The sequence below is a fragment of the Balearica regulorum genome, chromosome 10 (genome assembly GCF_011004875.1).
Source record: "Balearica regulorum gibbericeps isolate bBalReg1 chromosome 10, bBalReg1.pri, whole genome shotgun sequence".
In the NCBI taxonomy this organism is placed as follows: Eukaryota; Metazoa; Chordata; class Aves; order Gruiformes; family Gruidae; genus Balearica; species Balearica regulorum.
The window spans coordinates 5266075-5287943 of NC_046193.1; the positions used below are offsets into that span (position 1 = coordinate 5266075).

The 21869-nt window shown below is 42.7% G+C and overlaps 1 protein-coding gene across 6 annotated transcripts in view; it reads left to right on the top strand.

Moving 5' to 3' along the window:
- Positions 1 to 1845: 1845 nt before the first annotated feature.
- Positions 1846 to 21869, top strand: part of DCAF1 (DDB1 and CUL4 associated factor 1) — a 54840-nt gene continuing 34816 nt past the window's right edge. For 4 of the 6 annotated variants that reach the window (XR_012837152.1, XM_075762859.1, XM_075762862.1 and 1 more), the window contains exons 1-9: positions 1846 to 1978; positions 7455 to 7572; positions 12278 to 12354; positions 13076 to 13149; positions 14135 to 14248; positions 16971 to 17108; positions 18098 to 18601; positions 19813 to 19914; positions 21126 to 21284. Coding sequence is in view for 5 of the 6 variants with exons in the window: in XM_075762859.1 (XP_075618974.1) it covers positions 7463 to 7572; positions 12278 to 12354; positions 13076 to 13149; positions 14135 to 14248; positions 16971 to 17108; positions 18098 to 18601; positions 19813 to 19914; positions 21126 to 21284 (1278 nt within the window). In the remaining variant the exon portion in view is untranslated. Of the gene's footprint in view, positions 1979 to 2390; positions 2694 to 2814; positions 2844 to 7454; positions 7573 to 12277; positions 12355 to 13075; positions 13150 to 14134; positions 14249 to 16970; positions 17109 to 18097; positions 18602 to 19812; positions 19915 to 21125; positions 21285 to 21869 lie in introns of those variants that run through there. The other 2 variants (XM_075762860.1, XM_075762861.1) reach the window with 2 other exon arrangements.

The window sequence follows — 21869 nt, forward strand, 5'->3', positions numbered from 1 at the left end:
TCAGCTAGGAACAGTGCCACCAGCTTATGAAGCCTTTCCCTGAGAGGGAGGACCCTGTTTCCTCTTATTTACTCTTATTTATTCTTCTAAGAGAAGAGCTTCTGCCAGGATCTGGGCAATTACTAGAGGACTGCAGCGCAAGCTGGGGTTTCATTGCTTTTAAAGAGAAGCCAAATTAAAGGAGAACTCATACTGTCTTGGCTCTGCAAAGTGACCCTCATCTGCCCTGTGGGGAACAAGGGTGTTAGACTGAGTCCTTCCCAAACATCTCCTGAGGAGCTGGAGGCCTGAGCACTTCAGGCAGCTTGCACAGGAGGCTGTGGCAGAGCTGCCAGGCGGTAGCTGCAAGCTGTCCTAGTTCGACGATGTACCAAGCTCTTGCAATGAAGCAGCAGGCTCCAAGCCTCCTCTCCAAGCCTCCTTACCTGCTCAGGTGAGCCTGAGGACTAACCCCACTTTCTCTGAGAAGTGACCCTATCTCCAGCGCACCATAGATGTGGCAGGAACTGGAAACCTTAATTTTTCTCTTAGCCCTTTGAACGTAGGTGATGAGATGGGAGTGCTAACCTCTGCAGCCTCTTCCTCAGGAGCTCTGGCTGGCCTAGAGGCTGCCAGGTGCCTTGCAGGGGGAGAAGAAGGTGCAGCTGTGGATGTGCTGCTCTTTCCGGTACAATAACGCTGCAGGCAGGTCTGATGCCTTTGATCCTCCAACCAGCCATGGGGGCATGGGGGAGAAGTGTACCCTTCCAGGTCTTCCCCCTCTCAGAAACAGTAACCTTGCTGAGAGTGCAGAGATGATCTCCGTGGGTAACTTAATATGCCAGGGGCAAGGGACAGTGCAGAATAACAACTTATTACCATTGTAAAAGCACACAGTGCCCCCAAAGAGCTGGGCTACTTCCACCGCGGAGCCAACAAAGAATCCCAGAGGCTTTGCATGTGGAAAGCAAACAGGGACGAGGCTAGGCAGCGCTGAAGGGTTTCTCTGCACACAGCCTCTCATTGCACGCATGGCTGTGCAATGTGGTGTGTGAGAGGATGAAGGCTGGCAGGCGGGAGGAAGGGTGGGGATGTGGGAAGAGGACCTTGCCCTAGAGGCCCAGGAGAGCCTGAGAAACGCTGCGGTCCTGCCTCTGCTCCCTGCTGCTGGGCATGGCCCAGGGCAGAGCTGGGTGCTGGTACCACCGGGGGGGTTCGGCTTCCACTGCCAAAAACGGTCCCCGTTTAACTGGGAAGAAATAGGACGATGTTCCTGTCCTGTAGATAAGAAGAGGAGAAACCGCTCTGGAGAGGGAGCGAAGGCAGGCATGCTCGTCATCTAAGCTCATCTTCCAGCCGCCCCTTTGCTGGAACACCCCGCTGTCTACCTGGAAGTGATGTTAAGCAGGTGAACAATGCACAAGTGGACATTCAGCCTCGACGTGAGAAAGGAAGAAGGAGACACAGCTGGCGACAGTCCCTGCCGTGCCCCTTGGGGCTGGAGGGCAGGATGGCAGCGTGCCCATTGCCATGCCGCTATCGGGGCAGACACCCGGGTATCGAAGCCGGCAGCCGCTGCTCGGCGGCTCCTCAGTACCGGCCTGGAAAAGGCTGAGTAAATAGCCAAGAAAACACCCCCTCGCCTGCGAGCCGCCGCAGCCGCGGTGCGCTGGGCTGGGCTGAGGGCGCGCAATGGCGGCGCCAGCCGAGAACTACAACTCCCAGCCTCCTCTGCGGCGTCGCGTCCCGGCTGGCGCATGCGCAGAGTGTTCACCTCGCGCGAACTCCGTTTCCCGGGAGGCCGAGCACGAGGCCCTTGCCACCTCCTCCCTCTCCCTCACCGTTTCTCGCAACGCCGCCTCGCGCGCTGTGACGCGGCCCCCAGCGTGGTGACGCGCAAAGTGTGTGCCCGCCATAGCAATCGCGGCCGCCGCGGGGTGTGCGGGGCCGAGCGCAGGGGCCGGGGGCAGCGGCGGCGACCCAGCGGGGCATTGGGCAGGTACGGAGCGCCGGGCGGGGGAGGGGGGGCGGCGCCGCTCCGCCGCTGCGCTTCCGCCGGGCCGGGCCGGACAGGGTCTGCTCGGGTCGGGCCGGGCGGTTGCGGCCGCGGCCTCCGCGCCGGACAGCGGGAAGGGGTCGCCTCAGGCCCCGAGGGAGCCGCCGGAGGGGAGGGCGGGCGGGCTGGCCTGCGCGCCCCGCCCCCGCGCTAAGGGGCGCTCTCTGAAGCGCCGCTGGGGCTCGGGGCGGCGGGGGTCCGGCGGGGCTCTGCGCTTCGTCCCCCCGCGGCCTGTCAGCCTCCCCTGCGGGGGGGGGGGGGGGGGGGGCGGGCCTGCGCCGGCCCCGGCCCCGCCTGCCCCGGTCCTCCGCCGGCCGGCCGGCCCGCCCCCTCCTCCGGGGCTCTTCTTCCTCCTGCGCCGGGGCCTGCGGAGGCGCCGCTCGGTGCGGGCTCCGCCGGGCCTGCTCGGGAAGGGAGGACCTCAGGCTTGGGGGGGGGGGTGTCCCCCCAGCCCCTTTGCTAACCTTTAAACCTTCGGTTCGAACGGGCAGCGCCGGCCGTTGCTTTCGCTGGGTGCCGGCGAACAGCCTGCTCCCGCCAGGCGCACCGCGGCCAGCGCCTGCAGGCTGGGGGCGTGCTGCCGTGATAGACCCCGTAAGAGCTGTCATTAGCTGCACGCTTCGCTTGCTAGCTCGAGTCTTAGAGCTCCTCTGGGGAGGTAGGGTCCTCATGGTTTTCTTTCCAGCTGCGTAAAGAGGAATTGATGTTGAAATGGAGCGTTGTTGTTTTTTTACCTTCCTTTATAGACAACAGAAGCTTGTTCCTGTTTTTTTTGTGCTTGTCCTGGCAGATCAGCACATAGTTCCAGGTTTGTTTTTGAAACAGAAATTCCAGGAAACTAAATAACTTTGTGGTTTTTCCCTGGCCTTAAAAATACTCTAACTGTAAAAAATTATGATTTTTTTAAACAAATATTTAAAGCAATATTGGGAACCTGTTCTGTAGTAATGGCCAAATTGGAGTTCTGGTAGGGATTAAAGTAGGAAGTTGAACAAACAAGGACTTCCCTCAGAGCTTCACCCACGTATGATACCAAAACATGATTTTATTCTTCATAGATTGTGAAGGTTGTGTTAATTTGTGACATACTTTCCTCCACAAGTGAACTTCAGTGTTGACAGTTCATTATGCTTCAGCGTTAGCTTTAGCATGGTTGTTTCAGACTCAACAGGTTTAGGCAAATAGCTGTCTAGTATCTCATCCATTTAAAGAATAACTGTGATGAGAGGGAGATTTTTCTTTAAAAAGTAAAGAATTCTTTGTGTTAAAACATAAATATGGAAGAACACACGGATCTGCTTGCTGTGTATTTAACTAGATTCCAACTCATAAGCTCTTAATTTTCCCTCGTGGGGTTATATTATTATGTTAAGACTTCTCATCTACATTATGTCCTCAGCCATACGTAGAATCATGTTTAGGAGCAATATGAAACTTGATTATTTAAGCTAGATCAAAGTATAGTTACTAGAATTTGAGTTGGCTCTATACATGTGGATGCAGAAATCGTCTTGTAATTTTTGTCCACATATGAATTTAAATATGCAATCTTTCTACAAAGTTGATTAAAATTGATTCTTTTTTTTCCCCTTAAGGTATGACTTATGTTATGTGGCTCTATCATTTTCCATTAAAATTGTTAAGATATGGATTTTGTGTTTGTTTCCCAAGTAACCAAATTGTTGGTTTTCAAATTCTATGAATAGATTTATTTTCACCTATTTCATACTTTAAATTGCGTATCTGTATTGAAGACAGTGTGTTCGGAACCTCATAATCCTTTTCATGAACACAACACAAAATCAGTAAGTGAATGACCTGTAGTAGTAGTAGTGTAGTCTGTGTGATGCTTACATACGTCGAGGAATGAAAGGATGAGGCTGAACTGCATGAACTGTACTGTGCGCTTATCAAGGTTTGCAGTTAGAGGTCAGCGGGACTTTTATTTCTTTCTTATTTAGAGGGGTCTGACTAAGTGGCTCAAGCAGTAAGGTGTCTGAGATTTCAAAAACGTGGGAGTACTTCTAGGTATCTGTGTCTGAATACTGCTTTGGGTTTCCCTTTCCTGTCAAATTTTTACATCTAGGTTCAGAAGGGTAAAATACCCACAAAACCTTTGCTATGATATTGGAATACTAAGTAGTGTTTAATATTAAAGCAATACTGTGTGCACCACTGTGCTGAAACATGCACATGTGGATTTTCAGTGGGAGTGTTTACAGTGAGTGATAGCTAAGGTTGTAAATATTTTGGTTTTCAAATATTTTGAGTAAGCGCTTTATGTTTTGTTTATATCAGTTCTATTGATTCTAATTATGATATTTTGACAATAATGGTGTTGGGGGAAAAAATATTCCATTCCTTAGCTTATTGGGTATTAAAATTGAAATCTATATTAGGCCATGATTTTCAAAACTGATTTAAAAAAAAATAAAATACCACCAGCACCACCCACCACCACCCCGGATTTAAATCTGCAATGAGATAGCTCCCTGTTCTCCTAGTTCCTGGACAGCAATTGAAGATTGAATTTGTTCACCAGCTTGTCCAAGGGAAATGGTGAAAGTCAGAGTTGCTCTCACGGGCCTTCCTCTCCAACAGGCTGAGTATATTTCTGATGCTTACAGTTTAGTTCACACCACTTATGGTCTGTCCTTTCTGCTGAGTTCTTCGCTTTAAGATGGAATCCTTGTAAAAAGTGAGCGCAGCAGGAATTGCTTGGTTCTTTTATTTGAAAAGTCATTCACCTGCTATGATATTCCATCCATATATTTTACTGCTAGCATGCATTAATATGAGAACTGTGGAAGTAGATGCTTTGAGGTAATTTGTGTTGTTGCTGCTCTTTGCAGTGCCATGTAGAGTAGTCAAATTTATTTGAATAGGTTGGGAGGGATGAGCGTTCAGAATAGATGAGGTGCCTTGGAGAGACATTTAATTTCATTGCTGTGTACCTGTAGAAAGGGTGGCATTTTTGTGTTTTAACTTTATTCTGGGAAAACAGTTGTGTGTTGGCACCAGTTATTCAGATCTATAATGCACTTTAATTGAGGGAATATTCCAGGTTTTAGGGACAGCTGTTTTGTTTTTTTTTCTATTTTCACTGTGTTATGAAGCACTGGGTATCCCAGAGGACAGTGTGAGTAGTTCCTGTGGTCCTCCTGACTGGAACTTTGTTGACCTGTTGCAGGTATTGCTGGACCTTTGTTATTTTCTAGCTGGAATAATTAAGGGGTTGTTAGGGGAAGTAAACCATTTTCCAGGTTGCAGTAGAGCCTGTACATGCCTTATACAAGCTCTGGGGTCGCAAGGCACTTTTTTCTGTATCCCTTGGGTATGGCATGAAGGTGGAGATGCCCGAAATGGTTGAATGCAGATACCGTTACAACACTTGCGTTCTGAGGCTCAGCGTAGATTTGTCTGAATGTTTATCTGTGATATTTAAAAGCTCAGAAGTGCTGCTGGCACGTGTTGTTCAGTTAATGAGAAAGGGAATGGAGCTTTATGAGCTTGGAATAGTTTTCCTTTTCAAAGGTGTTTGGGGGGGTGTGTGTATGTACAATCTCATTATGTTTTGTTGTCTGCATTTAGGTAGTGTTTTTTCCAAAACGATTTATGCATTTGCATCAAATTTCCCAGTCTAGTTCTGTGATGAATGAATAATGAATGCTCTAGATAAAATCATAATTACTTGTCATTTAGAAAACATCATCTTTCTTTATGCTTAGGTAGGTTTTTTGTTAGTGTATGCTCATTTCATACAGAACTTATCACAGTGGTGTTCTTCAGACTGGGTGTCTTGTAGTCACAGGTTTATTTTTCTGTAGCCTTTGGGTGATGATTTTTGGGCAGTTTCTGCCAGTTTCATCTTCAGCCAGGTGATCTTCACTTGTAGTCTCCCATTTAACTAACCAGTCACAATACACTGAATTCAGAAGCACCTATGAGATGGGAAGTAGCGCTGTAGAGTTGTTCATCCATTCACTGAGTGAGAAAAGGTTTTAAGCAAGTTAAAGGTATCCAGCACTCTGTTAAACATGGCAATGTTTGTTCAGAATGAACTTGAGCTATAAAGGCTTATGTAATCTATGCTGACCTATGGCTTCCTTTATAGTCTGTCATTTGACCGATTCCTGAATATGTATTTCAGGATTTGATGTGTATGTCACTGTCTTAAACGTATCCATATTTAACAGTGTTTTGGAAAGTTCTTTCTCTGGGTCAGTTATGACAGATATTTAATCTCATGGCAGATAGATATTGACCATGCTATGGCTAATGAAATGCTGGAAACTTGTGTGCATTTTTGGATGTGAAGGAATGTATTTTTCTTCGATTTCTCCTCACCCACCCACCCCCCATCTCCAATACAAGGTCAAGTTATAAATTGGGATTGAGTGTTCCTTCCTCCAGAAGTTACATCTCTTCACAGCGATCACAGCCTGTCAGATTGGAAACTAAGGGCTTGGCAGTGTTTTGAGACAGATTGTGTTCTAGTTTGGTCTGTTAGTATTTCTAGTAGATTGTTATCAGACTGACAAAAATGACTCCTGGAAGTTTAGAGGCTTAAACAGAATCTAGAGTGATAGTTCGCTTCATTAAATGGTACCTTAACAAGTCAGTCAGTACTGTGGGGAGATCTCACTTTTGAGGATGGGAAGATAAATCTGTCAGCTACTGTCTTGCAAGTAAAGGCTGATAAACCTGAAGTAATTGCTCCAGTGCTCCCTCCTATGATCATTCTTTCCTTTTACTAGAGCCACTGACCGTTCCTGGAAAGCTTGAACAAGTAGTGATGCGGTGACCTGGTCTGTCTCCCAACTACCGCTCTTGGTGCTCCTTCTGCTGCCCGCAGCTGCTCAGTGCTGTCTTCTGCCTCCTTGGCAGTCTGAATCTGATTCTTGGCACTTTCGCTGCTGTCTGGAGGGTGCTAAACGGGAATAGTGACACTGATCATAATCTTGCTGCCCTGGCTTTGTTGTTTCTTGAGTAAATCCCTGAGCAACAGCAAAGGAGTAACTCAGGTCTGCTCATGGAATTGAGGTAGAGTTTTAAAAAGTTTCAACACTGAACACACTTGTGGTTAAGTGTGCATGCTTCCCATCGTGATCAGGGTTGTCGTATACCAGTTAAGACTTGTGTTCAAAGTGTGCGCATGTTCTTTATTCTTCAGGCAAAGAACCAAAAAGAAACTGCCAGCTTTTAAAGTGAGTTCAGCAGTATTCTGACACTTAATCTTCTCTTTCTCACTCTGTGTTGCTGAGTATTTGCTTCCCTCTTCCAAATGACTTGTAGTCTTAGATTTTAGATTATTTCAATGAATATAGCACAACTGTCTGGGATTTCTTGCTCATTTTTGTACTTTTTTTAAATTCCCCTGCCTTTTTTTTTTTTTTTTTTTTTTTAACCTCTGCCTTAGGCTAAGCCATGACTTCAGGATCTGGGCATGTGGACTCCAAGGCTGAGCTCACTGCTTTGCTTGAGCAATGGGAGAAAGAACATGGCAGCGGGCAAGACATGGTCCCTATTCTCACCAGGTAAGATCTATTAAATGAATTCCTATGTCTGAATATACTTGATAGCAGCTTTTACCATGTTTTTGCCTGAGGTTTTTACATACCTGATTACCGGTTGGTAATTAATTTTCTTAGTCTGGAAGTTGAACTATACTATTGAATACACACGATTTTTGGTAAGAAATTAGTATCGCAAAGATCTTACACAGACTGTCTCTAAAACATGAATTTAATTCTCTGAAATAATAGAAGTCAGAGGAATCATTAAATAGGTGAAATAAGTTTGGTATCTTCACCTGATGCTTGTAAAACGTTGATCAAGTTCAAAAGCTATGAGAATGTTGTTCCATCAGGGTGGTGGTGTGGGGTCTGTGGTTGTAGTAACATTGGTCAGATTAAATGAAAGGATAAGAGCGACCCCTTGGATAAATCAAGGGGATTATATTGAGAAGATGTTATTGAAGCTCATAGGGCATGTTTAAAGTGAAATTTAAAAACTTGATTTTTTTTTTTTAAACTGGACATCGATTGACTGGCATTGTATTATGTGTGTGAGGAAAATATTCCCTGGGCTAATAAATTATTTTTAGGAGATGTGTAGGTACTGGTAACGCCATTAATTATAAGACATCTATTACAGGAGAGACATTTGAATTATCAATTGCATTTGTGGTTTCCTAAGCCAGGCCTCTCTTGGGTAAAGTGATATTACTCTTGCTTTAACAGAAGATTCACAGAAATCCCACCCAGTTCTTCCTCACGCCTCTGCTGGCAGACCTGTGGCCTGCCTAGTATATGTGGAAGGACTTATTGCATTTGTACATTAAGAGCAAGCCAGGTTTCTGTACTGCACTGCTCTGCATTGTTGGGTCAGACAAGTCAGTGCATGGATTCTGAGCTGACACTGGGTGGAAGTAACAGGAATCTGGTGGAGCCTCTTTGCACAGATCTGTGCCGTGCTTTACCTAGTGGGCACAACATTTTGCTGTTCTTACTGTTTTTTTTAAAATAGCAGCACAGAAAAGGGAGATGAGCAGCAGAAAGCCAATCCTAAGCACTTAAAATGAATAGGTCTTTCAAAAATCATGAGACATGTTTTGGTGTATCTTTGTGTATTGTCTGATTTGTGTCTTGAAGGAGATATATGTGCTTTTTCTCGCAGGCATAAACAGCAGAGATCCATATTCTAAGAAATTTAAAGAAATTTGAATTAAACATGTCTTTTCTTGTGTTTTTAGCAGTCTGGTGCTTCTTGCTCCCCCTCAGCTCGAGTTCCCAACATTATTTATGCCCAGACAAGTCTGATAACTCTCTTTTCGTTCTCTAAGGTATCTGTGGCAGAGTGGTTATGGATGGTGAAAGCTTGGGTATTTTGGCTTAGTGGAGATAATATAGATTTATTTAAGGTAGATAGCAAGGGGATCTACTCGTTCTGGCAGAAGTTGGATTTAGAGTGCTTCAGGTATCAATGAAAGCCATATGTCTGTCTGGACTAGAGGGTTTTAGGTACAGCATGGGTTTGAAAGAATTTGCTGGAGGAGATGCTAGGAATCCTCACCAACTGGAGCTTGTGTTAGCCAATGTCCTGAGGCAGAGTAGTGCCCTTGCATATATTTTTAGACTTAAGGCAGAGGAAACTGTGGTCATGCTTGTTGGTGAGTGACGTTTTTCTACTTCCTTCCGCCTTCTGAGCTAAATGGAAGAAAACTTCCCTGTGTGGATGGGGGCCCGTTAAATGTGATGCCGAGGCAGCATATGTGAGAGTGCAGTAGTGAGCGTTTCAACAGTAATAGGACAAGAACAGCAACAGTGTGGCTTATAGGCCACAGCTGAATTATCACTTCTAAATAAGCTAGTTCTCTGGATTTATGAACTCTGGAGTGTCAGAAGGTATGAACTGAAGAAACTGCATGGAAAGTGTGGCAGCAAACAACAGATACTTAATATATATTGTTTTCAAAAAAAAATTTGTAAATTGAAATGATCCTGCAAGAACATTAGTTCATAGTCTGGATGCAAGTCATCTTTAACCATTGTGGCAAATCCTGGGAGTCAGATCTTCACTGCATCTCAAGAGCCTCTTTCATAAAGGGAATAAATCAACAGCTCAACATCATACTTCATCTCCCCCAACCAAGTGTGTTGTGGTATGGGATCCTAGAGCATCTTACGCTATTGCAATCTGTTGTAAAGGTTCGGGTTGGTCATCAATGCCAAATGATGGCAGAGAGCGATATTAGGATGGCTTTATATTATGCCATCTAGGTCAGTGGGAGTCTTGCGAAGTTGATGTACTTTTATGTATGCCACTGCCCCTTCCTTACCTACCACCAAGGTGATCTCAGTTTGTGACAAATGAAAATGAGGATCTGACTAACTTTACAAAGGTGATCACAAAGACAGTTGTAAAGAGGGAGGAAAAAAAAAAATTAGTCAGAATTGGGGGAAAGAACCCCTACTCCCCCTGTAAAACCTAGATCTTGTTGGCAAACTCTGAAGTGGCTAGAGAACCAACGTAATGCCAAGTGAACAAAACAAATCTCGAAACCTGAATGAAAGTACCGTGTGTTTGTGAAATGGTTTTTGCTAAAGCCTTGTGTAGCACGTGCCTATGTTACGAGGCAGGAGTGAGCTTTGTTAGTTATTTGACTCTCCTGTTGCTTCAACTGAGAAGTGACAGAGCTGTTGATCTAGATAGATTCATCCAAGTCACCTCATAAACCACCTTTGTGTGCATTAGTTAAAAGAAGGGTCTTGTAAGCAAGCTTGACTTTCTTTTTTTCCCTTTTTGAAAGCCAATTTTAAAGAGGCAGTGCTTTTTTGTTTTGGTCAAACAGTTGTGACTAATTGTCTCAAATAAACCCCTGTAATTGGTGAATCACATGCCTGTTTCATCTAGGCTGTGATAATATTGTTGTCCCTGAAACCACTCGACAGCTTCAGCTGGCATGCTGTTTGGCTGCCTACCTAAACAGGATGGACTGATGAGAATGTTATGCTCACTTTCCATGCTTGCTTGTCAGTCCTTTCTGGCACACAGTCAAAATGCTGATCATCACCTAAAAAGACGCGACAAGTCTAGGGTGCAGCTTCTCAACTCCCCATTTGTCCTAGTTGTCTGTCAGCAGGCACCCCTCAAGCTATTAGTTCTCATGGAAAAAAATGAGGAGCTGGCAGTGGAATATTTAAGTAACTTGCTTTTGCCAGAAATTCATGAGAGCTCAAGCTGTGCCACCTGTTAGCAAGGGACACAATTTGCATCTCTTCACATTCAGGCTTACTAAAAGTAAATATTAGAACCCCACAGGATAAACAGTTTGCTGAAAGGTAATTGTCAGATCAGAAACAAGCAGGAAAGTTCTCTGCTCATTCCTGATAAGTTGCTGTTCCTACAATCTGGGCAGGCTTCATAACATCATCCTCTGTCATATTGGCGTGTCAGTGTAGTTTACAGAGGCAGAATTAAGTACATTTTTACCTCTAATTGTCCCTGGGAACACAAGCTATTTTCTGGAAAGTAACAGGAATGGAGTAGAAGTCAGTGGCATTCTGTAAGGGGAATCCCCTGTGAAAGGCAAATATTTTTCCAGGGATTACTGCAGCCTTCCAGCAGTTTTCCCTCCCCTATAATAAACTCTGCCTAGATCACTATCCTGAGGTATTAAGACCTTGTTTTAAAATGCTGTGCTGCATGTAGATTCTGCACCCTGCTCTAGACCTCAGAGAAGGGAGGGAATGAGGTTTTGTTCCAGGGAAATAAGATTTAATTTGCTAATGTTTTTTGAATACTGCTCTTTATTTCACCTCAAACTGCATATATTTCTGCTGTAACACTTCATGGAGAAAGACAGTGGATGACTATAGAATTATTTATTGCTTGACTGTGAGATAGGCTCCCTCGTCTTGATTTTTGTTTAAATGAAAATAATATTTCATTCCCTTACTGCTCATTCTAAATGAATTAGAGCATAGGATTCTTGTGTCTGCTGAGGCTGCTGCTTAGTTTAGGGGAAAGCATAACTTCAAAACAGCCTTCAATTTTTGTCTGATACCGAGGAACATTTAATGTATTTTGAAGGCCTATGAATGGGGAGCTGGCTGAGTTTCTCCTTGTCTTATCCATTGTGGTAACTGACACGTGCTAAAAAGTTGAGCTTTGATAAGCTGAATAGAGATTACATGATACTTTATTAAATATTAAATACTTTTATTATTAAAACTTAATATGAAAAAAACCCCACAGAAAAACTTGCATAGGTGTTTTGGGTGGCTGCCTCTGCACAGACTGAATAGGAAGGGCCAAGTCACCTATTCAGGACTTGCTCTACTGCAAAAGGAGGACTATGTGTGGTGAGCAGTACTACTCAAGCCCTTTATTTACTCTAGTTCTCTACAGTATGTGTCATAGAACATCACTAGGACTCTAACATGAGTAAATAAAAGGTATTGTCCCCTCTAGAGTGTCATGCTTGTGCATCACTGGGATGTTGATACGGGTTTGGCATGTTTTGGAGCATGGGGGGGTGTGTGTGAGATATTAGAGGCAAGTCTCTTTTCTCACCCGTCTATTGTGAAGTCTGAAATCCTCTGGTGGCACTGAATACTGTTCAAATGAAAGCTGATGAGCTGTTTTATAGTACTTTGACAGACAGGCTATTGTGAGGAGCTGTGTACTAGGAGAAAACCCAGTGTGAATTCTGCTTGTTTGTTGTCATTCCTTCTGCAGAATGTCTGAGCTGATTGAGAAGGAGACTGAAGAATACCGCAAAGGGGATCCAGACCCATTTGATGACCGACACCCAGGTAAGATATCCTGAGTGGTTTTGGCAGCACTGACTCTGTGGCAACGAATACCTGCTAATTCATATTTAGGAATAACCGATTTTTAGCCTGCATATGCCCGGTGCTGATCAAGGTCAGATACTACTTTTGCAGTGGGTGATTGTGCTCTGTAGTGCTGATATCTGACTGTTTTGATGTTTTCTGCAAGATTTGGAGGCCCTGGGTAGAGTTTTGGAAGAGTGTTTCAGAAGCTGATTTATGACATAAGGGTATGATCATCTTAAGTTGTAGTTAACGTGAGTAGTAGGTGTTAGATGGACAGAGAAGACAGTCTCAGATTATCTTGAATTTGCTGTTGAGTAAGTGCAGTGCTTTAGAATAGTTATATACAGCCATTGATGCTTTTTATCTTGTTATCCTTAGATTTTTATTTTTTTTTGGAGATGACTTATTTCCAAGTTACTGGAACAGTTTGCTTGGTGTCTGCATCTTCACTGTCTACAAAAATGACAGTTCAATACTATTGGACCACTAATATGTGTTGTGCTTTGACTGGTAGGAATTGTAGGAGGTAATGCCTACTAGAAAAAACTTCAAGTCTGTGAATAATTCATATGATTTCTTCTGTAATTTTCCTTCTGAGAGAGGTCCTGCTAACTAGAGTATTCCACAATCAATTTGAAGATAGCAGTTCAGTCTTAATCTTGATGTAGGTAGGTAAGTCTTCCTGTTTCTCCCCCAGGTCGAGCAGACCCAGAGTGCATGCTTGGTCACCTACTGAGGATACTTTTCAAGAATGATGATTTCATGAATGCGGTAGGTTTGCTCTGAGGACTGTGTCTGTCAATTCCTGACACATGTTTTGTTGTTTACTCTGTGCTGGTTGACTTCAGTACTTGTTTAATTTTTTATTTTTTTTTATTTACTGGTGTAGGGACTATGTTTTCCATAGCAGTGGTTTTTAAGATGTTTTTAAGTGTGACTCATTTGCCACTGTTAAAGTGACTCAAGGAAAGGGGAGTTCATGAGCTGTTGAAGAGTGCTGCAATGTGTGTAGTAACAATTGAATTAGTTCTTCTCAAGGTTTATCAGTCTCTTTAAAGAAAATGTAGCTCCTCTAATACAAGTTTAAAAGCATAATTAATTTCTGTAATGGAAATTATTACTACTAATTCCAGTGCATTGTCTCTGACTACTTGGAAATGCTGGACTGCCTGTAGGAGCAGAGGAGTATGTCAGCTCTAGAAGACTCAGGCAGAGAATTAAGAGGCAAGAGTCTGGCTTTCCTCTTGCATTGCTATACTCTAACATGAGTTAATAGCTAGAATTTTTGTTACCTCCCTGCAAGCACCTGTATCAGTACACATTGCTGTAAGGATTCTGACAGATGGCTTGCATGTAGCTTTCTGTCTAAACTGCAAGCAATAAGTAAACATAGATGCTATTTAAAATGTGCATTTTTATGTTAATTTTTTCAGCTATTACCTTTTCATATTTACACTGTTACTGAAGTGTAAGTTGGTTTTTTTTTTTCAGGCATTTGTCTTTACAAATCAGTTTCAGATAGGTATTTAGTCAGTGAACAGCAGATCAGAGGGGAATTCTGTTTCTCTGAGAAGTAATTTCAACTTCTGAGGCACTGGAGGGAGCAGGTTAAAAGCTAGTCATCTTTAGGTCCAGGGCTTACATACTGACACTTCTTACTTTCTGGTTTTGCTGCTGTGGGAGCTGTAAGGCTTTCACTGCACTAGGTTTGGTCAGAGTTGAATTTCAAACCAACGCTGTTCCTGTTCTTCTCTAGCTAGTGAATGCTTATGTGATGACAAGCAGAGAACCTCCATTAAACACTGCTGCCTGCCGACTTCTTCTGGATATCATGCCGGGACTGGAAACAGCTGTTGTCTTTCAGGAAAAGGTATCGTCTGTACCAAGACTTGGTTTTTAAGCTTGGTTTATTATGTACTCCAACAGTTCTTCCCACAGGAGAAACCAGCAAAAAGACATATTGAAGTCCTGTCTCTGGAAGACAATCTATTCAGTCTTACTAATGGTTTGGGGCTTTTTGATGTTGGCTATTTAACTGATCAAATCTTGGGTATTTAGCAGCTTGTGAGGTATAACAGGACAGATTCAAATAGAGGAGCTGGAACTTAATGTAATGTTTTGAGAAATGTTATACTTTGAATTGTTATTTCATAGGCCTGTGAATGGAGCAGGCTGTATAAAACATGCAGACTTGCTGTAGGAGTCTTGCCCAGTAATCCCCAGCTACAGCACAGCGATAGCATTATTAGAGTGAAGTGATAAGGAAGTCATACTTTAAGCAGTCTAAAATCCACGTGCTTTGTGGGGATTATCTGGAACTGTGATAGACAGCTGAATCAGACTTCTGTATGTTGACAAATGTGGTTTTCTGAAGGAATGCACAGAGGGTTGAAGGTGAAGAGAAAGTTGATTTCACTCCTGAGCCTCAGTTTCCTCATCAGAAAAATACTACATTAATTTTTACAGAAGTACTTTATATAAAGGTTCCAAATTAGTTTCTTTACTATTGGAAATACAGATATGAACTCTGAAGCATGATAAAAGGAAAGAATAATGTGCTCCCTTTGTGAAGGATTGAATTTGAGATCTTTGATCTGTCCAAAGGCTAAGGCTGTGAGACTTTGATTGAAAAAAATTAAAAGCAAAACAGTAGTTCCCTATTTGTGGAGGATATAGCTGCTTTTTTTTTTTTTTTCCTTCCCAGAGACTAAATAGCTCTGCAAATTGAAATTAAATTTTTAAGTTAAGTTTTGCTCTTAAGGACTTTTTTCTTTTGAGAATATATAGGGTTCTATTATGGCACTTTGGGTTCCTGTATGTAGGAGGCTTTAGAGTAGCTCACAAATCGGTTTGAAGAGGAAACTGTTTTGGTCATAAAGAGGTCCTCTAGCAGCCATGGTATTTCACATCTCATCAGTTGTTTTTTTTTAATAACATAAGAGCATTTGAATAATAATGCATTCTTCTGTAAATATATCACAGGCGACTCTTTAAAAGTCTGTAAGCTGAGAGTTCTCATTGAAATGTATGTCTATTCATTATTACTTTTAACTGATCTTTTATTGTATTGTACCTATGATTGAAATTATGTGCAAGATTCCTGTCACAATAATGATGTGGTGTTGTATGATGTTTCAAAATCCAGTAGTGATCTAGAGTAAAAAAAAAAATTGATCTTTCATTCTAAACTATTGTCTTTTAATTGACTGTTTTAATTTTCATTAACACTTATCTAGCCTTGTTAAGAAAAGTTGCCTGGCAGGCTGTGATCAAACACTGCTGACTTTGTTACTACTAAAATGTATTAACCATATGTAACATTAAGATTTTCATATGTATGGATTGGTATACTTGCATGCATTTCTCTCTTCTCCAAATATTATGGATTTCTGACTATGTTGAGAATTGTTCTTTTGGTTGGTGAGTAGTTATTAGTAGTCATTGAACATGAGTCAAGAGTGTGTCCAGGCTGCCAGGAAGGCCGACCGTACCCTGGGGTGCATCACGCACGGCATTGCTAGCCGGCCCAGGGAAGGGATCGTCCCACTCTACACTGCGCTGGTGCGGCCTCACCTCGAGTACTGTGTGCAGTTTTGGGTGCCACAGTACAAAAAGGACATAAAACTATTGGAGAGCGTCCAAAGGAGGGCAACAAAGGTGGTGAAGGGTCTAGAGGGGAAGACGTATGAGGAGAGTCTGAAGTCCCTTGGTTTGTTCAGCCTGGAGAAGAGGAGACTGAGGGGAGACCTCATCACGGCCTACAGCTTCCTCACGAGGGGGAGCGAAGGGGCAGGCGCTGATCTCCTCCCTCTGGTGACCAGTGACAGAACCTGAGGAATGAAGCTGTGACGGGGGAGGTTTAGGTTGGATATCAGGAAAAGGTTCTTCACTGAGAGGGTGGTCGGGCACTGGAACAGGTCCCCCAGGGAAGTGGTCACAGCACCGAGCTTGACTGAGTTCAAGAAGCGTCTGGACAACGTTGTCAGTCATATGCTCTGATTCGGCTGGTCCTGTGTGGAGCCAGGAGTTGGACTCGATGATCCTTATGGGTCCCTTCCAACTCAGGATATTCTATGATTAGTGTAAAGAGTTCCTCTGACACCAGGTAGCTTGCTTATTAAAGTGACTTTTCAGTTTAGCCCAAGTAAGCTAAAATGTAATGGAATTTGGCTAAATTTCTTCTACTTGGTATAAGTTCAACACAGCTTCTTTGAAATTTGCTAAATTACTGGAGAGAGTGAAACTGACAGGAGCTCTGGGCTTGTTTGTTTTGACTAACCAATTTGTACCTCTAGTGTTTTGTTGCTTCCTAGGCAGTAGGTTGACTGGCCACTTCTGAAGATTTTTGCAGGTGTGAAAATCCTGATTCCAAATACCTGATGCCTGGGGATAGGTTTATGCAGCTTAAAATGTTAGATTTATTTCTGGTTTTGGTTCTAGATACTTTTGATTTGTTACATGATTGGTAGGAAATCTAGCCTGGTCATTGCTAGAGATAGGGAGCATTGTTACCAATGATGCTTTCACTGAGACTGAGAAGTTAAAAATGAAATATAACTGTTGGAATTGCTTTCTTATTTTCTTCATTCTAGGAAGGCATAGTTGAAAATCTCTTTAAGTGGGCGCGAGAGGCTGATCAGCCGCTAAGGACATACGCAACGGGACTATTAGGAGGAGCTATGGAAAACCAAGATATTGCAGCAAATTACAGGGACGAGAACTCGCAATTGGTAATGATCTCTTGATCACTTCCCTTTTTTAGAGGGCAGATACCTCTACCTCGTCTCAATTTTTTTAATTTCTGGGGAGCTCACATTCATGAGTTAATATACTGAGTCTTACAGTGGTTGTAACAATATCTGTAAGAGTCAGTAGCTCATGCTTTGCATCCTTTTCTGACTGTGCATTTGCTGGGTCATGTGGCCTCATTATTCTGTTATACCAATTGTGTTAAAAACTAAGGCGGCAAATATTCTACTTCTTAATGGGACTCATATTCATAGCTCCCTTTAAGAAAGATTCTCAGAAGCTTTACATCTGTAACTGTCGCATGTCGTGATTTATGTGCTGGACAAGGATTTTAAAATGAAAGGTAAGTCACTGTGGGGACAACTTAATATGAAATTGCATTCACTTCTATTCTAAACCTTTCACCAGTTTAGTGTTGATTCTGTATGATGTTTATCAGCAATTGAGATGACTTACAGAAAAAGGTAGGATAGGCAAATTTGTTTCCCAGGACGATGTACAGTGTGTTGAAGCATAGGTGAATTCTAATTCTTGCACAGATAAGGCCTTTGAAAGTAAAAGCATGACCTTAGGTTTTATGGAACTGCAGCTTATGAAAGCTGGTGCTTCCAAAGGAGATGTTGCCTTCATTCTAGGCTAGGCAGAGGTGATGGAAGAACAGCACAAGCTGGTGTGTGGTTCTCTTAGCACCAATATAGCTCATCTACTCCTAATGGCTTTCAAGCCACTTCTTTCTCATTCAGGAGACTAGGTGCTGATATTTTAGAATGAAAGTAGCTGTAGCAAAAAAGGTTGGAGTTTTCTTATTCACTTTGAAATAATTCTTTCTCTGGGCAAATGTACACCACAGCATGCTTGACACTTTATGCTGTGGAGTTGGTTATATGATAAGCACAAAAAATATGGCTGATGTGAATTGTATGATCAAAGCAAGAAGTGTATTCTCACGTATTTTTCTTGTCTGAAACAGGTGGCTTTGGTGCTTCGACGGCTACGAGAGTTACAGGTTACTGAAATGACTATAAAACAAGAAAACAAGCGTCCCAGTCCTCGGAAAGTGCCATCAGATCCTCTGCTGCCTCTAGATGAAGAGGCTGTGGATATGGATTACGGGGAGATGGCAGTAGATGGAGAGCAAGAGGAAGTTTCCGGGGACATGGAGATCTCCTTTCATCTTGATTCAAGTCACAAGACGAGTAGCAGAGTAAACTCTGCTGCAAAGCTAGATGATGGGGGACTGAGGAAAAGCAAATCAGGGAAACAGCATGAACGAGACGGCTTCCGAAAGGCCAAGCAAAAATTGGGCTTCTCCACTTCAGAACCAGAGCGGGTGTTTGTTGAACTGTCCAACAGCAGCTGGTCAGAAATGTCCCCATGGGTGATTGGCACTAATTACACCCTTTACCCTTTGACTCCTGCCATAGAGCAGAGGCTAATTCTTCAGTACCTGACTCCCTTAGGGGAGTACCAAGAGGTGAGCATATGAAGGTGGGAGGAAGCACTCTGTGCTTGAATTCTCCTGATAAAACTGAGTGGTATTGTGGGGAAAAAATTGCAGAACTGTTACATCACACTGTGGTATTTCCTGATACAATTAAGATTGGTAACCTTTCCTGAGTTGTTGATGACTTTCAAATGGATGAAGTCATTAGTTTGAGTATTACCTGGTAGTTAATACTCGAACTTGAACCTAGCAGGTGTGTGGTCTAGCAGTTGGAGCACGGCACTAGGAATTTTATTCCTGGTTTCTGTTAAATTTGGTGATTGTTTACATGACACAGGGCAAGTCACTTTGAAGTACAAACATTTTTCCTGTTTCCTCTGGAGGTTGTGATAGACTTGCACAGTTAAAAGTCTGAGGAAATAATGAACTTGAAATTCTAAATGAAATGGTTTGTGTAACCTCTGCAGTAATTCTGTTGTGAAACGGCAGTGCCCATGTTATGCAGATGTTTGAGACCTGTTGTTACTTACATGAACAAAGTAGTTGGGCAGTGTCAGATTTACCAAAGTGTTTCCTATTTCTTTTTTTTAACTGTAAAACTCAAGTTAGCATAGGCCTGCAGGCCACCTTATCTCTATTTAATCTTTTTTTAGGTGGTTTAACTTAATTTAAAATACAACAAAGCAACACAGTTTTGCTTTGTGATATACGTTACATGCGTGTGCACATGTATGCCTTGTTCTGTGAGAGCTAAATAAACCATTATCCCCCTAATGCCCTGCATGCTGACTGGATCACTTCATATGCCAGCTATAACAGGATATAAAAATAGGAATTAATACTATAAAGCTGTTACACAAAGAATTATGCAAAGGGTTTTCGTTTGTTGCCCTGCTCTCCTGTTTTTTCTGTTCAGTTGTTGGGTAGCTGTCTTTGCACAGATGGAAAGTGGAACCTATCGCCAGGGTGGTATCTGTGTGGACTTGCCATAGCCGCACTTGAAGGAGAGTCTTAAGATTTCCGTGTGGCAGCTGTCATGCACCTTGCTGCAGTCAGCAGATGTATTACAAGAGGTCTGTTAACCTTTATTGCTTCCTATGGATGGAGCTGGTTACCACTGACCTCTCATAACAGGTATCTGCCAATAGGGGGAAATTGGGGGTTTGAGAGAGTAAAAACCAAAACAGACCTTGTATTTCCCATGAAACTTTCAGCTAGTCTCCCATTTTTATTTCTCTTAGCTACTACCCATCTTTATGCAACTGGGATCGAGGGAGCTGATGATGTACTACATTGATTTGAAGCGAACCAATGATGTGCTGCTCACTTTTGAAGCCCTTAAGGTAAATTACTTTCATAATGCATAAAATGTACCATAAATATTGTAAAAGCATTGAACATATGTCTGCTGCATGCATCAAAGACAAACGCCTACCTTCTTTAGGCCTGTTTATCTTGCAGGATTCCCTGGGATTGGAAATGGTTTTCACTTGAATGCATTGTGGTTTTGTTTTTGTAACTCTCAAGTATTTAAAATTTAAGAAAAGAGAGGAGGGAGTAAAAAGATCTTAAGTTCACAGGAAGTGCCATTAATTTAATCTGCTATCTGCCTATCTGAAGATGATAAAACCTCCTTTTTCTGTGAAATGCTTGTGTTCCTGCTGCCCTTAGATGGTATTCCTGAGTTGTTACGCTGCCTGTTGTCTCAAGGGACACTTGTGAGGCGTAAGAAGCATAAGCTTGCTCCTAGAAGCCCCAGCATGACATCTCTAAGCTTAATGTTTGGAATACAGTAGTTCTGTGTGAGAAGTCTTCAGGTTACCTCCCTGAGGTGCAAAAACACACAAAATAACCACTTTCAAGGCAAACCTGCAGTGCAGCAGCACAAGTTATATTTCTTCTGTGCATTCTTTCCCTCTTTCACAGTAACTTCTCTGCTTCTGGTCTTCCAGTGTCATCTCTCTCCCTCTTTCATTGTCATTTGTCTGAGAATTTCTTTCCAAGGAGCAGTGTTTCTACAAAAGGTGTAGGTTACCTCAGTTGGGAGTTGGGTGGGGTTTACAATGGTTCTTACTGTTTCCTCTTAAGGTCTTGGTAATACAGAAAAGAAAGTGTAGTAAACAGTGCAGCCGCAGACTTCAGTTTTAACAACAGCCTTTAAATGTCATTCTGTAAAATTCTTCTTGCCAGCAATATGACATATACAAAGTGTGAATGCCAATTTAAATATTTCTTAGTGATACTAGGTAGTGAGTTTACATGAAAAGAACAGGAAGACTTCAAGTGGCCTGTTGGATAATTTCTGAGTTGCTCTGCTTTTCTTGTATTTCTTTTGTAAGATGTGTAAAACAAAGTGGTAGTGCCTTTTTGCTTTTGTCATTGGGATAAATACTACATTCTGCAGTTAAGTATAATGGGAGGAGGAAATAAGGTGGACAAAGCACGGAGCGTTTTTTTGTTCTTTTTTTCTGTCATCTGTTTTTCTATGGGGCGGGGGATGCAATTGATGACACTTTGAAGAATTCCAGTCTAATCTGCTTTTATCCTTCCTTAGCATTTGGCATCATTGCTGCTGCACAACAAATTTGCAACAGAGTTTGTTGCTCATGGAGGAGTGCAAAAGTTGCTGGAGATTCCTCGTCCTTCCATGGCAGCCACGGGGGTCTCCATGTGCTTGTATTATTTGTCTTACAATCAAGATGCCATGGAGAGGGTAAGGGGCATTTTTTTTTTTTTTTTACTGTAGCTGCAGTTTATTCCCTTCGTTTCTTACTGTTTCTACCTGTGTTCAAACAGTGAATAAATATGTCCTAAGCTAAAAAGCAAATTTATATAGAAGACTTCGGTATGTGCAGAGGCAATAGAAGTATATAAATAATGATGTATTTGAGTATTTTGTTTCAAGGGTATGGATTTCAGTTCCTAGGGAATTAACTGAAGACTTCTGTCCTGTTGGCCTTGTCTCAATACTTTCATCACCCTTTTCGTCCTATTATTCCCACTTTCCCTTGAGGGGGGAAAAAGAGAAAGAAAGCCTCCTCCATTCTCATTTGTCTTTCCTTTCCCATCTGTTCCAATGGACTCCTATACCAGAGATGTTTTTTTCCAAGCACAGTCCCAGTGTGGATAGCTTTAGTGTTACACAGTACCTCAGTCAGATTCCTGGCAGCAGCACAACTTCTGTGGTGGTGTTAGAGTGCAGCAGAAGACTAATGCAGGTCTGGTCTACATTGTGCAGAAAATCAAATTAAATGACCCTAAGGGTTCTCTGCAGCCTGAGCTTATAAATGTTAAAACA